The sequence below is a fragment of the Parus major genome, chromosome 3 (assembly GCF_001522545.3).
Source record: "Parus major isolate Abel chromosome 3, Parus_major1.1, whole genome shotgun sequence".
Lineage (NCBI taxonomy): Eukaryota > Metazoa > Chordata > Aves > Passeriformes > Paridae > Parus > Parus major.
The window spans coordinates 36,009,801-36,023,230 of record NC_031770.1 but is presented as its reverse complement, the minus strand read 5'-3'; the positions used below and the strand labels follow the sequence as shown (position 1 = coordinate 36,023,230).

Sequence of the window (13,430 nt, the reverse complement as noted above, 5' to 3'; positions counted from 1 at the left end):
AGGAAACAGGATAAGCAAAGGCTTAACCTCAGGAGATTGAATCTTTGTCCAAGATGTTCAGGAAACTTGGAAAAATCCTGCTTACCTCAGTGCCAATCCTCCTGATTAATAGCTTGCCAGAAGTTTGCTACAGTTCTGGTTAGGAACATATCAGAATCTGTATTTCACAACTCCTGCAGTGAAACAGCACGTGCAGGCAGCAGCGAGTATCTCACTGCCTGTGCCACCTGTGAATGGCATCACAACACTGTGCGTCCTTGGTACTATCACTGCTTCATTTCATTCTATGGACTTCACTTCTCCCATTATTTCCATAGGCTAGTTATTTTTTCTTCCTTCCTCCATTAATTTATAAATTACACAGGAATCAATTTAAAGTTCTGTTTGAAACTATGCAAGTTCTTCTACATCGATTCTTTACAATTGGCTTTGTCCACCTATCAGCTTTCTGAGAGATAAAAAAGGGCAGTAAAAGCCTTTGTGAAGTACAGACCAAATGCATGACATACTTCAGCTACAAAAAACCCTCCTCTGCTTAGCATGACAGTAAGTTAAGTTACAAAAATTATCTGATTTCAGTAGCTTACCAGGATTATGAATTACTTGCCTGTTTTTCACTTGCAAACAGAAAATGCAGAACAACTCATGCTGTGTTCACCGTGCTTGGCTTTAGGACTGCATAGCATTTACAGTCAAATTAAAAATCTCTCTAACAGGAGGTGATAGCACTGACAATAGCAAAACCTGAACCATGGAAGATGGACTGCTACAAATAAAACAAGTAAAAAAAATTGCAGGTACCTCTGGAGCATTCCCTGACAATCCCTCAGACCACATGGGCTGTTACAAGTCCTGCAGTACACTGGTGTTTATGCCTGAAAGTTGATTCTTTCAACTTTGGGCTACTACCAGACTTTCCTTTCTCTCCAACTGCATGTGTTGGTTGGTGTGCTGCAGTTTCTGGTTGGTCTGCCATCTCCCTCTGGTAATGTATGGTCTGCTTACGTACTGCTCCAACTTTACTAAGGAAAGACTTGAGCTTTCCTGTCTGATGAAGAGTGCTAATCTTTTTTTCCTTGTTTCAGCAGTTCACAGGGACCATCATCACCATCTCTGGGCTGCTCTTCCTCCACAGTCTGAGTGTTCTGGCAAACACTCATGGTGCTCTTAACTCCCCTTAAACATAAAGGTACTTTCTCTCTGTCTCATCCCTAAGGGACTCAGCCAAGACAGAGGGGGAAAATGCCCTTTTCCCAGTCCTCCAAGTAACACTCATCTCACTGCAAATTAAATTTTTCATGCTGCTGCCAGCTACTCTCTACAGTAACTGCAATCTTAGGGTCCTTGCTAGCATCTCTCCGATCAAGAGCTCATAGGCAAACCTTAAAGAAGAAGAGAAGAGAGAGTAGAGGGAGGGAATGGTGGGATAGTACTGCTGGAAAGGGACAAAATGAAATTGCTGTGAGGCAGAAGCGCACAAAGAACTATAAAAATTAGGAGTGGTTTTCCAGGGACCAAAGGTCATAAAACTGGCAGAGGGCTGAGAGATCACAAAGATGGGCAAGTCAAGTCTGAGAGGGTGGAGAAAGAATCACAAAAGGTAGTTTCTGTGCTTACAGGATGACCATGCCAGTGAGCAGAAACTGAAAAGCAGCTCCTAAGCAGGAAAAATCCTTGGAAGTGGATGTAATGACTGCACCTAAGACAGAAAGAATATGATGCTCTTTTAGAAATGACAGTGGAAAAGAGCTGAATTGTAGGGGTTAACTTCTAAAAGCAACTTAAAAAATGTAGCTGCTTCACTTCAGCAATGATGTCATTAATAGGCTAACATGCAGTTTTGAAGATCTTCATGCTGTTAATCCCTGTTTTCCATTGCATGGTTCTTGGCTGGTACTTCTTTGCCTGGTTTGTTACACTGATTTTTGGCCAAGAACACTTGTAGTTGACTCACAGGTCACTGAGGTTTAAAATAAATAAGAAAAAAAAATGAGAAGGGACATATGACATCACTGGTGATGAGAAGGTTCTTGGTGTGTTCTGAGAAAACATTCAGGTCAGAGAAAACTGGAAACAGAAAAATGGACATTCATACTTAGGTTAACTTGGAAAACAGTTCTATAAATAGAGTTATTTAACATAGATTTTTAATCCTAAACCACTCTGTTGTTGCAGAGGCTCATTTAAAGTTTATATCAGTATTAGTGGATTAAATTTGTAATAGATCTTTCATCTAACTCAGCAGAGAAGAGCAGCAATTACTTGATTTGGCATCCTTGTCTTGCTCAGTGAAGAGAGCCTGAATGCACAAACTTAAAATTTCTTGCCTTAATGAGGGAATCAAAAGTGCAAAGGAAAGTCCTAAGTGTGAAAGGACAAACGCTATAAAAATAGTAAAACAAACCAAACCAAAATGTCCAACAAGATAGCTGCTGTTGTCTGATGGCTTTCTTTGTTTAAAGAGCAGAAACAAATTCACTTTAGCTACAGCATATAAGCTGCTCCCAAAAGCAAAGTTGTCTCAATTTTCAGTAAGGAATTCTAACAACATGCCATTAAGTTACCGATTTTCAACTCATTTGCTGAAGACCAAATACTGTCACTAATAATGATTAGACCTTGGTCTTTGAAGGATATCAATAGTTAAAAAGAAAACCTTGTGCTACTACATTCAGCCTTTAAAGGATAACTCTTTTATTAGTGTAGCTGAAGGATTAGTATAAATGTTTGTCTAATGAATGCAGCTACTATATTTGAGCACATGCCTGAATAAGCTACTGGTTGATTAAAACCTATCTATTTTTAAGTGCTGCAAAAACTTGCCCTACTGCAGTATTACGTTGGGTTTTGTATAAATGCAAACATTTTATTGCCAGTAACTTGTGAAATTCACCCTATTTGAAGCATTATGCCTGAAACACGTCATGTAAAATGAAAATGAAAATGTAAAATGAACGATCTTCCTACATCTGGTCTGACCTCCAGTCTCTCTAATGCACAGAGCTTTCATGAGATGTACCATTCTGTAAATGTACCTCTTACACTTACAGACTAACTGTTTCTGTGACAGACACAAGATTCTATGTATCTGTGTATGTGCATATTTATACATGTATATAGATACAACATAAACAAGAAATAAGAATATTTTTTGAAATAATTTTTGAAACACAAAGCACTTAGTTTGAGTAATCACATTGTAAACAGCTCCATACAGTCTATGGCAATGTTTTCATCTTTACAGTAAGGTATTTTCTATCAAATTCCTGTTTATTTTTAAGTTCAGAGAACCCAAGTTGTACCCTATCAGCTGTTACCTTTTCCCTATTTTGTATGCACTTGTGGTATGGAGCTCAGCATGAATGCAGATGAAGAAAAAATTAGGTACTTGTATATTATTTTAACTTGTATTCCTCTAGAAATAGAATGAGTTTGTTTAGCTTCCTTTTATCTCCTGAAATACATTATGTCCATCTGTACTGTCAGTCACCGATATTGAGACAGAAATACTGAAGAGAAGAGCTAAATCAAAATAATTTCAAAGGGACTTTACAGCTTCTCTAAAGCACAGTAAAATTAATACCTGGGGTTTTTTCTGTCTAATTCATTTTGAAGAGGCATAGTTTTCACCAATGTATGTACACATCCAAAAGCTGATCTTGTAAACGTGTCCTCTGTATTTGATATAAAACCACTTCTAGAATGGAAAAATTATTCAAAGCTTTATTTCTTTCCACAGTTTTAGCACAGAGCTCTGCATGAACGATGGGATGAGAGCTGCCTGCCTTTCTGAGTGCACCGGTCAGCGTGGTGGAAGGAACACCGAGGACAATGTGACATGGAACACAACATTTACTGGCCTGTACTTGAGATGACCTGCCTGAGTCAGTGCAGCCCCACCAGCCCTAAGAACATTCACTTCAGCTCATGAGTAATGTCTCAACCCCCAAAAAAACTTTTGGTACCACACCCAGCCCAACACAGCCCTTTGGGTGAATCAGAAGATCTTCCCTGGGTTCTAAACCACCAGGGGCTGAAAATACATCATGTGTTGAACCATATTAGGTCATTAGACCACGGAAATTAATTCTTTTTTATCCATCATACTTCCTGGCTTTATACTCATCTTCAAAACTCTGAGACAGTTGTTTTCCCTGTCTGGGTTGGTAGAAGTTGAAAAATCCAGACTCATCTGTTTTACCCCTATGTCATATCACATTAATAGGAGACAGACATCAAAAGGGGGAAACCCCAATACTTCTAAAGTCACAAAGACAAAAGAGAGTGGAAAGTACCTGAAGTTTTACTGTGAACTGTAAGCCATTCCTGCAAGATATTTCTTAATTGAGTCCATGCTACACTAATTAATAATCGGTAGCATGTGCTGCACATAGAGCTTTGAAAATAACAGAGGGGTTATAGAGGTATTTGCAGATGTGACAACTGTATCAGGAGAGAACTGTCCAGTTTTGATAAACTCCCAAGGATTCTGCAGTTGTCATGAAAGTGATCCAAGTAAGACAGACACTCCAAGATGGAGAGCTGAAAAGTCTGAAGTCTGTTTAGGAAATGATTCTTCCTCTTTCAATACTAGCCAGAATTTTTTTGACAGCCAGAACTTTTATAGAAATATTGTCTTCAGGACAATAGTCTCCAAAAGCTATTCTGAACCAAATGCTGCTGGCATGAACACAGAAAATCAGTACCATACAAAACTGACTCAGTTTTTGTGGCTGGAAAGTTTTAAAAGGCCTGTGATGACCTCCAGAGAAACAGTATGGGCTCACCTTGTACCTGGGGAAGATTAGAACACCACCAATACACAGGAAGAGGGAGCAGATACATATCTGGTAGAGAGATTTACATCAGTTCAGTCTCATGGATAAAGTGGCTGAGGTCTTCTGGCATCATGGTCTGCTCTGAAAAGCCAGACTCCTAAATGATGTGTCAGCTCCTGCCTTGCTATCTTTCACACCATTGTCTGTACGTATTTAAGTTGTGTATCTATAAGTCTCTGCAGACATCTCCCCTCTATTACATTAATTGTGACAGGAAAACTGATGTGCTGTCCTAACACAGGTCATCCCACTCTACAGGAACACCCTGTCTGTTGTCACTAGGCTTTCCCTGTATTAGGTGAAAGGCAAAGCAGTTTACATTCCATGCATCTACAAAGACAGGGAGGCACAAATGGGGAAAAAATCTGTGCTGAGGAAACATGTGAAGCACTGTCAGGAAGAGACACTGAAAGAGCAGAATGACTTTTTCACTTGACCACTTTAGGCAAAGAAACAAAATAATTTTCAGAAGAACAAAATCAAAGGGAAAAGGACTTGAGGACCTTTGCACAGACTCTTTTAATATTCAACATGAAGTGTTAACTTCCCATCTATCTTTTTTAAATGCTAGGCAGAAACCATTACAGAAAAATGAACATGCCTTCATGTCCTGCACTGCCAAACTGCAGCTATAAAAGTGTCTCAGGTAGACCCAATAGAATTACTGCCTTTCAAATCTCATGTTTTCAAGCTAATAATGGGATATAATTCTGGTTTAAAATTTGCCATAAGATTGTTACAAAAATTGAAGATTTTTCTGCCACTGAACTAATTACACACCTAAACCTTTTCTTCCCAAAAAAATTAGTGCTGGGAACAAAAGAATCGTTTTAAAGATAATTTATTTTCCTTAGTGAATAAGGTTACATCAAAACATAATGAGATATCAAAAAGATGGTAGTGGTGCAAGTCTGTCACAAAACTCTCAGCCCTTCTTTTTTTTTTCCTCACATGTATCAGCAAAATGGGAGCAGCTAAAGCAAACTCTCCCTGCAAAAACTTTAATGTCTCCTCTATTTCTAGGCAATTTCAACAAATTTTGGACCCTGCTGTCCTTCACTAGCAGGTAAACTTATCACTAAGACGGCAATTTCTGTGGGAACCTCATGTTTAAATACTGTCACCAAATAGTTTATTCTCCATTCTAAGAAGCCTTACAAAGATGTGCAGCTTTACAAATGTGTCAAGGTGGTTCACTCCTTCATGCAACAAAATAACATTCAAGTACTGCTGCTTCAAATCCAAATAATTATTTGGTTTACCTGTACCTTCTGGCCTTCTCTTCAGGGAGAAAATTCTTACATTCAGCAGCAGATCATACCACGGACTGTACAAAGCCAAAATACAGATAACCACACCATTCTCTTAGAGAGGACCAAGCCAAAACTGTATCTGTGAGGGAATTATTTCACACAGGTTTCAGGAAAACTCTGAAAAAATCTTATTTTAAGAAGAGCAGTACCAAAGATGCTGAAAATATAAACCATGCAAAATAGTTTAGATGAAAATAAGACACTTGGATCTAGTCAGATGTGAGTATTTTAGATTAGACTGCAGTTTTATTGCTGCCTCAGTGGAGGAAATCCCCCTGCCTATAAAAGGCCCAAATGAAGTACCAATCAATTGCCCATGGGACACAAGTTATGGATATTGAATAAGCCAATACTGCCTTAATTAATAACTGTTTGCAAATCCTAATGCAACAAACAGCCTTCTACTCAAACTGTATTACCTGAAGAATGAAAAATACTAAATTCTTGTTCTTAGGACCCCACTCCCACCTTATAAGCACTGAATTAAAATGGGAAATAGGCTGGGCTCAGCTCCCAGCTCCACTGCTTGCTTCTTCCCCAGACCAGCATCTCCCTGGCTCCCCACCTGGGCAGGGCATCCTCCAGCTTCCCAGCACCAAGGTGGATGAAGCAGGTAGAACTAATCCTCCATAACCATCTTACAAACATCAGCAGCTCTCTTTCAGGAAATCTGGGGCTGAAGAACCAAAACATGCAACTTTTTAAGACAGTGGGACCAGGAAAGAATATTAAAAGGCAGCCGGAACTTTGAAAAAAAGCTGACAAGAACAGCACTGTACAGAAAGATGTTTATTGAGAGTGTTGTTGCCTGAGAATTGTTACCATTTCATCAGCAAAAGCAGTGGCAAAAGAAACATGTCATTATCGTCATCCCATCCGGAAATTTGGTCCATATGTCAGCACTGGTCTCTCAGCTGGTTGCTCAGCTCCTGAAGTTCAGCAATCATGTTGTTCATAGCTGTCACCTCATCGGCTATTTCACTGTGAACCTCATCACTTGTTACATCTATGAAAAGTTGCTGCATAACAAAAGGAAATACTTGTAAGTACTTTATAAATAAATACCTTTAAAAGATACATCCAGATTTTCCTCTTTCAGGGGAGAGACAAAATATAGGGAACTCATCATATCATATAAAATCAGTATAGACTGCTTTTCATAATTTTGTATACTATGATGGTATCTCTCTCTAAGAAAAGGTCCTTTTGTGGCTGATAAATGGAAATTATGCACACACACATATAGACACATATCCTGCATATAGATCCATATCTGTGCCACACACCTGATATTGTGCCAGAAGGATCAAATCCTCCTGTAGATGTGGGGTTTCTGCTCTGACCTGACTGCCTATGCTGACTCCTGACTCCACTGAAACTAAATGACTTTTTCATGAAACTCAAATTAGAACAGCATCTCACATTCTGTCACTGCATTTTGTAAGCCCACCTGCTGACAAATTTGTTGTGAATTTTAATAACCATTTTTCCCAGTTTCATATTCTGTTGCTTCATTTTTTCCAAATCTTCAAATAAATATTTTTTCACATTTGATGTCAAAACATGCCTGGGTGGAGGCATTCACCTGTGTTTAACTAAGTCATACCAGAGAAAACAAAACACTACAGAATAATAAAAATAGATTGTTCTTAAAGACCTTAAGACATTAACAGAAACCAAAAAAGCGCAGCTAACTTGTGAGCAATCATAATCTTCATCTATTTAGTACTGAGGCTGTGTGAGGTACTACTACACAGAAATATGGGGAAGGGGGGACACCCAAACATATGTTTTCCCTTCCTTATGTAAAGGAAGAGTGATTCACACTTCATTTGACACAAACACAAAGCCTACATTTAGAGACAAAAACAAACTGAGAAAACAAAAGTTGCTCTGGAGTACATCTGTACATCATTATATCATCAAAACATAATGGGATAATTCAGATATGTATATAAACAAAAATGTACTTAAAAGGCTTAAACCAAGGTATTCACTGTGCCTCAAAACAATCTTTTCACTGAAAGAGGGAACATCTTACACAAAAATAGGAACATGCTTGTGCTACAAGTACAGAAACTTCTTTGACTTTCAGCCCCAAAATCTCACACTGAGCGTGAGAAAAGTTTGGTAAATAAGGATGATATAATTATTTTATCTTTCTCCTTTTTTTTTTTTTTTTCCTCTACACACAATTAGAGAAATCTATTTGGTTAGAGACAGCCTGGGGAAGTTTTAAGCACCATTTCTGATCTGCAGCCTTCGGCAGATTGTGGGTGCTTCGTGAGTCTGGCACAACACAGGAGCTCAAACATCAAGGGACGGAGATCCCAGAAGCAGTGACATTGTTCTACTGATTTGTTCCAATTGCACGTCCTGACTACAGAATTTTGGAAGTTTACATTTTCTTTTATCATTTATTTTCACTGTTCTTTCATTCCTTCTGAAATCTTTACTAGTGAGTCTGCTCTTAGCCCGTTTTTAAAGTGCTTTTTTCAGCTGAAATTAAAAATGAAAAAAACTCACCCCACACTAATGTTGACTCACAGGACTGCAAAATGAGGTGCAGTCAAGCTTGGACAGGTATAAACAGTGCTAAACTGTTTGTGCATATGATCTGACAGAATATGACACACTTTGAAAATTCAATATGACGTGAAATTAAAAGTAAGATGGCATCTTGGAAGGGATGCAAAATCACTGAGTTCAGACAAAACACTTCATTTCTAATATGACAGTTTTCTCAGAAGTACCATAAAACCATTAGCTACCAATAATAAAGATGTTAATTTAATTAATGCCTTTGGAACATAAAACAGAATTTACTAGACTCATATATTCTTAATCTTTTACGTGATATTTCATAATATAAACTACCTGTACTCATATTCATACAATTTGTCATTTAGTGCTTTCTCTACAGTAATACCTGTATATAATATACAGGTATAAATACCTGTATATAAAAGCTGAGTTACAGATCCAGTTTGTGTTTACTAATGCAACTTTCCTACGTTTTTATCCTTAAAATTAAAGGACTTGAAAGAAAATGAGGCAAGTTTAGCACATTGATGATGAATCAACACTTTGTAGCACAAGCACACATAAAACTTCAGCTCTGTGATTCACAGTTGCTAAATCCCCTTCACAGGCAGGACAAATCCCTAATATCTGTATTTTAACATAAAAAGTATGATTGAAATACAATACCTTTTCCAAGTAATTGGTATTTGAATTGGTAGGGTATCCACAAAAAACAGATTAAAAATTACTTCCATCTTTTAATAAATAACTCTTTTTAAAACACTCCAAGTGATGCCAAGCAATCTTGACACATCTGGGTCTTTTCTGCAGATTTAGATCCATTTTTCCTGAGACTACCCAGTTTATCCCATGACTACTCACATTAGAAACAGGTCTTTGAAGTGACTGATTGCTTTCAAACATTCAAATCTGTTCGCCCAAGATTTTAAGTAAAATTCTACCTTACTCTAAAATTTCAATGCTGCCTCTTAGAAGAGTATTGCAATCAAAGCCTAGCAGAATAAAGGAAATAAAAGTTTAGTTAAAACTGGAATCCTTAACAGCATAGAGATGAACATCCACCTGATGATGCACTGAGACAGGCAGGTATTATTTGATCTATAATTGATTCAAAACGGAGAAATTCTGGCAACAGAACAAAGGTTCCTAGCTTTCAAACAAAAATTCCTACCTTTCAGACATTCCTACCTTTGCCTTGGATGACAAGCCACGTAAGTTGAGCCGAGCTGAAGAAAGTATCTGCAAAGCTTCCTGACAATTAGATTTGTTCTTGCTGCATTTTATAGCCACTAGAATCCAAACACAGAAGGACCCCAAAACAATAAGGCATTACCACTCTAGCAATAATATTTGAACAAAAACATTTAATTAAATATCTTGATACCCTCCATAGACTATTTCAACTGCAATATTCCCCCACAAAAAAACCACAAAGAAAAAAAAAAAAGCCAAGTACTTTGGAGAAGGCAACTCTAAATACAACAGGTATCTGTATCCTTCTTAAACATAAGTATCACAGAACAGGGAATAATCTTACTAAGTTTCATTCATTTCCTGACTGGCAAACTCAATCAAACAATTTATGTGATGATCTGAGGACTGAGATGAACTGCAGATGCATTTTCACTTGCATTATGAAGTTGCTAGATCAGAAAATTAATTGATTCCATGTTTACCAGTCATATGTTTACTGACTCACCCTACACAATTTCTGCCTCATTCCAAGTATATTTTTGTATGCAGTATCATGATGATACTCTCTGTTACAGGACTCCTAGTAGTAGGAATAAATACAATAGGTAGAGTATTATTTTGCCACTAAGCTTAATAAATATTTGTTACACTCTTCATGAAAAATAAAAGTCTTTTTCAGGCAGAACATACCATGTGCAATCTCTATGGCTCCTTTCACCACTTCCTTAAAAGAAGAAACATCTTTCTCCCAATCACTTGATTGAATTTCACATTTATGTGCCTTAGTGAGATACTGCAGTGACTGCAAGGAGGAAAAAAAAAACATTATCAGTATGCCAAAAAATCAACTAGGAGACCAAATTACTTTCAAGTATCTACAAGATTAGTGGTGAATCCAGAAAATGAATCTATCTTTACTATACTTAATTTCCTGTGAGTTGGCGTAGTGTCCTCCTCTGCAGCAGTAAGCGCCAGCTGTAACACAGATGTTCCTCACCAATGCTGCAGCTCGAGTATGAGAAGCATATAAAGTAACATGTATCTAATTTTTATCTTTTAAAAATCTGTCTAGACTGATGGATGTGACCCATGTTTGCCAAGTCATCGTAATCAAATGCACGTGAAAAACAGAAAAATACTTGTATTCACACTTCAAACAGCAAATTCATATCTAAAAAATTATAACTGAATACATCAAAGCTTTCTTTCTCTATATGTAATCTCAGGAGATACGCGTTTTACAGATGTAGCTATTAGTTGCCATACTGCTCTGGTTCTCAGTGTGAACAGGGAAAAAAAATGTAAACAACATGGTAGGAGGGTCCCATTAAGGGGAAAAAAATAATTTTAGCAGAATAAATTAATTTTTGCTTTTGAATTTTGTTTTCTTTCCACAGCATCAAAAACTGAAACAAATACATGGCAGAAGTTACGTGGCTTAGTTCAATGACAACCCTCCAGCAATCTTTTTAAAGAGTTTAAGTAAAATATAAAAGAATAAAAAAAAAAGTCAGTGTGATACATATACATGAAGACAGTAAAGACTTTTGATTTTGAGGGTTGTCACCCCAGAAGCTTCCACTTTTTCTCTCCCACTAGAGTTCCAATCACTATGGCACAGGTGACTGAACTGCTCATGCTGCTGTAAATGGCAATAAAGGGATATTAAGTCAAATCAGAGTGAATTAATTTTTTTTTTCATTATTACCTAGGTTATAACTGGTAGTAGTTCTGGCAAGCAGAGGCAAGAAATTCCAAAAGAAGATAAAACAGTTTTTACAGCAGTGTGATTTCAGTCTGCATGTGTCTGAGTCAGAGCAGCAAATTAGGGGGGTTTTGCTGACAGATGTCAAGGAAGGGAAAGAATTCAAAGTCTTGTGGGCTGTTTGTTTGCACTTCTGGAACCTGGATTTATCCTGAAAGGAAACAGTTACGAGCTGGGGAAAGTTCAAGGAACATAAGGAATTCATAGCCTGGGATGGACCAGCAGGAAACTTGAAGGCTGGAAAGACTCCTCAGTGGGGAAGGTGTGGACTGGACTGCATTCAGGGTAGGGAAGAAAGAGGTGCTGAATGAGGTGGCAGCTCAGGTATATTGAAGTGTGAGAGTAAATATAAGCTAAGCTAAAGAAAAAAACTCCAAAACAGAACCACAAACCCAAGCCTCCAGTAGTTCTACACTCCTAACTTGCAAACCTTGTCTAATGTTGATACAGTTTACAAAGAAAGCACTGTTGTGAATTTTAAGTGTAGATCCTAGTTGTTCATGTGGCATCAGATGTATGAGCAGAACAGAAAATTAAAAAAAGCCAGCAACAAAGACACTCTATTACAGTAGCCAAATATCCAAGATTGTTCTTTCAAATTCAGTGTTAGGAACAAAATTGATTGAATATAATTAAACCCGAACTAAATTAGGTGCAGAATGGAAAGGTATGGAGTAAGGAGGTGCGTGACACTTTCAAAGGTTTGTTCTCATCTCTTTGTCCTTTGATGCCATAGGACAGTAAGGAATGCCCTTTTAGAATTCATTGACCTTTTGCCTAATAAATGTGAGTGGCAAACTGACTATACATCTAGAATTTTTCTACAGATACAGTTATATTCTCTGAATATCTGACTGATCCATGATGGTGCTTGTGGCTGTAAAGCCAATATATGTATTTATAATTTTTACTTCATATTTTTACTTCATAATATGATATATCAGAAATCAGTGATTATTAGTTGTATTCAAAATTAATTTTAACACTGTAAATTAATATATGCTGTGGCTGTAGGCAGTTTTGCTCTTTCATGATCTGGATCTATGGTACTGTCACACCAGGATATTTGGATATACATGTAAACATACCTTAAGTATTTATAAACATCATTCCATCTTGCAGGCAAGCTAGACTGTGTGTTCCACAACCAGTCTGATTAGGAAACACAGTTAAAGTACTGTCTACTCTACAAATTGAAACCATGCTTTTAACTGGGTTAGTTAAAAGTACCATGATGTAACCAGATTCTGAAATGATTACATTCATAGTATAGACAGGGCCTCTGCTGCTTTGCATGTCTGAGTAAGAATTTGAGGATATATTGCAGGATATTGCAGTGTCTGTATTTCTGCATTCTAAATAGGCCAAATCCCTTTTACTGTTCGGCTGTAAAGAAAAATAGGGAACACAAAAGGGAGGAACTGGAGGTATAATAGACAACAGCAATGACTAGACAAGGCTCTTCACAGGGCAGAGCACAAAGAGACTATGAACAAGGCAGAAATTATTATAAATTTAAGCCCACTGGAGTACAATTTGTAGGCCTAACCATCTTCCTTGCTTGACATCAAGCAATCCTCCAGAGAGGCATTTTTTGCCCAGGCCAAAGGCATACCCCCATTAGTAAACACATACTGAATGCTGACCCTGTGTACTTTCAACTTCAGTGAAGATCTGATAACCCTTAATTATTTTTGAACTGTGAATGGCTATTTGAACTTTTTGAAATTTAATATCAAATGCAAACTACACTTCAAGCATACAAAAAGTAAACAC

The 13,430-nt window shown here is 37.5% G+C and overlaps 1 protein-coding gene across 1 annotated transcript in view; it reads right to left on the bottom strand.

Annotated features, from left to right (window-relative positions):
• Positions 1 to 6,925: 6,925 nt before the first annotated feature.
• TTC27 (tetratricopeptide repeat domain 27) overlaps positions 6,926 to 13,430 on the bottom strand; it is a 113,562-nt gene continuing 107,057 nt past the window's right edge. The window contains exons 18-20 of the mRNA XM_015622281.3: positions 10,580 to 10,691; positions 9,884 to 9,984; positions 6,926 to 7,170 (exon numbers count right to left, since the gene is read on the bottom strand). Of these exons, the coding sequence (XP_015477767.1) occupies positions 7,048 to 7,170; positions 9,884 to 9,984; positions 10,580 to 10,691 (336 nt within the window). The 3' untranslated portion in view covers positions 6,926 to 7,047. The remainder of the gene's footprint in view (positions 7,171 to 9,883; positions 9,985 to 10,579; positions 10,692 to 13,430) is intronic.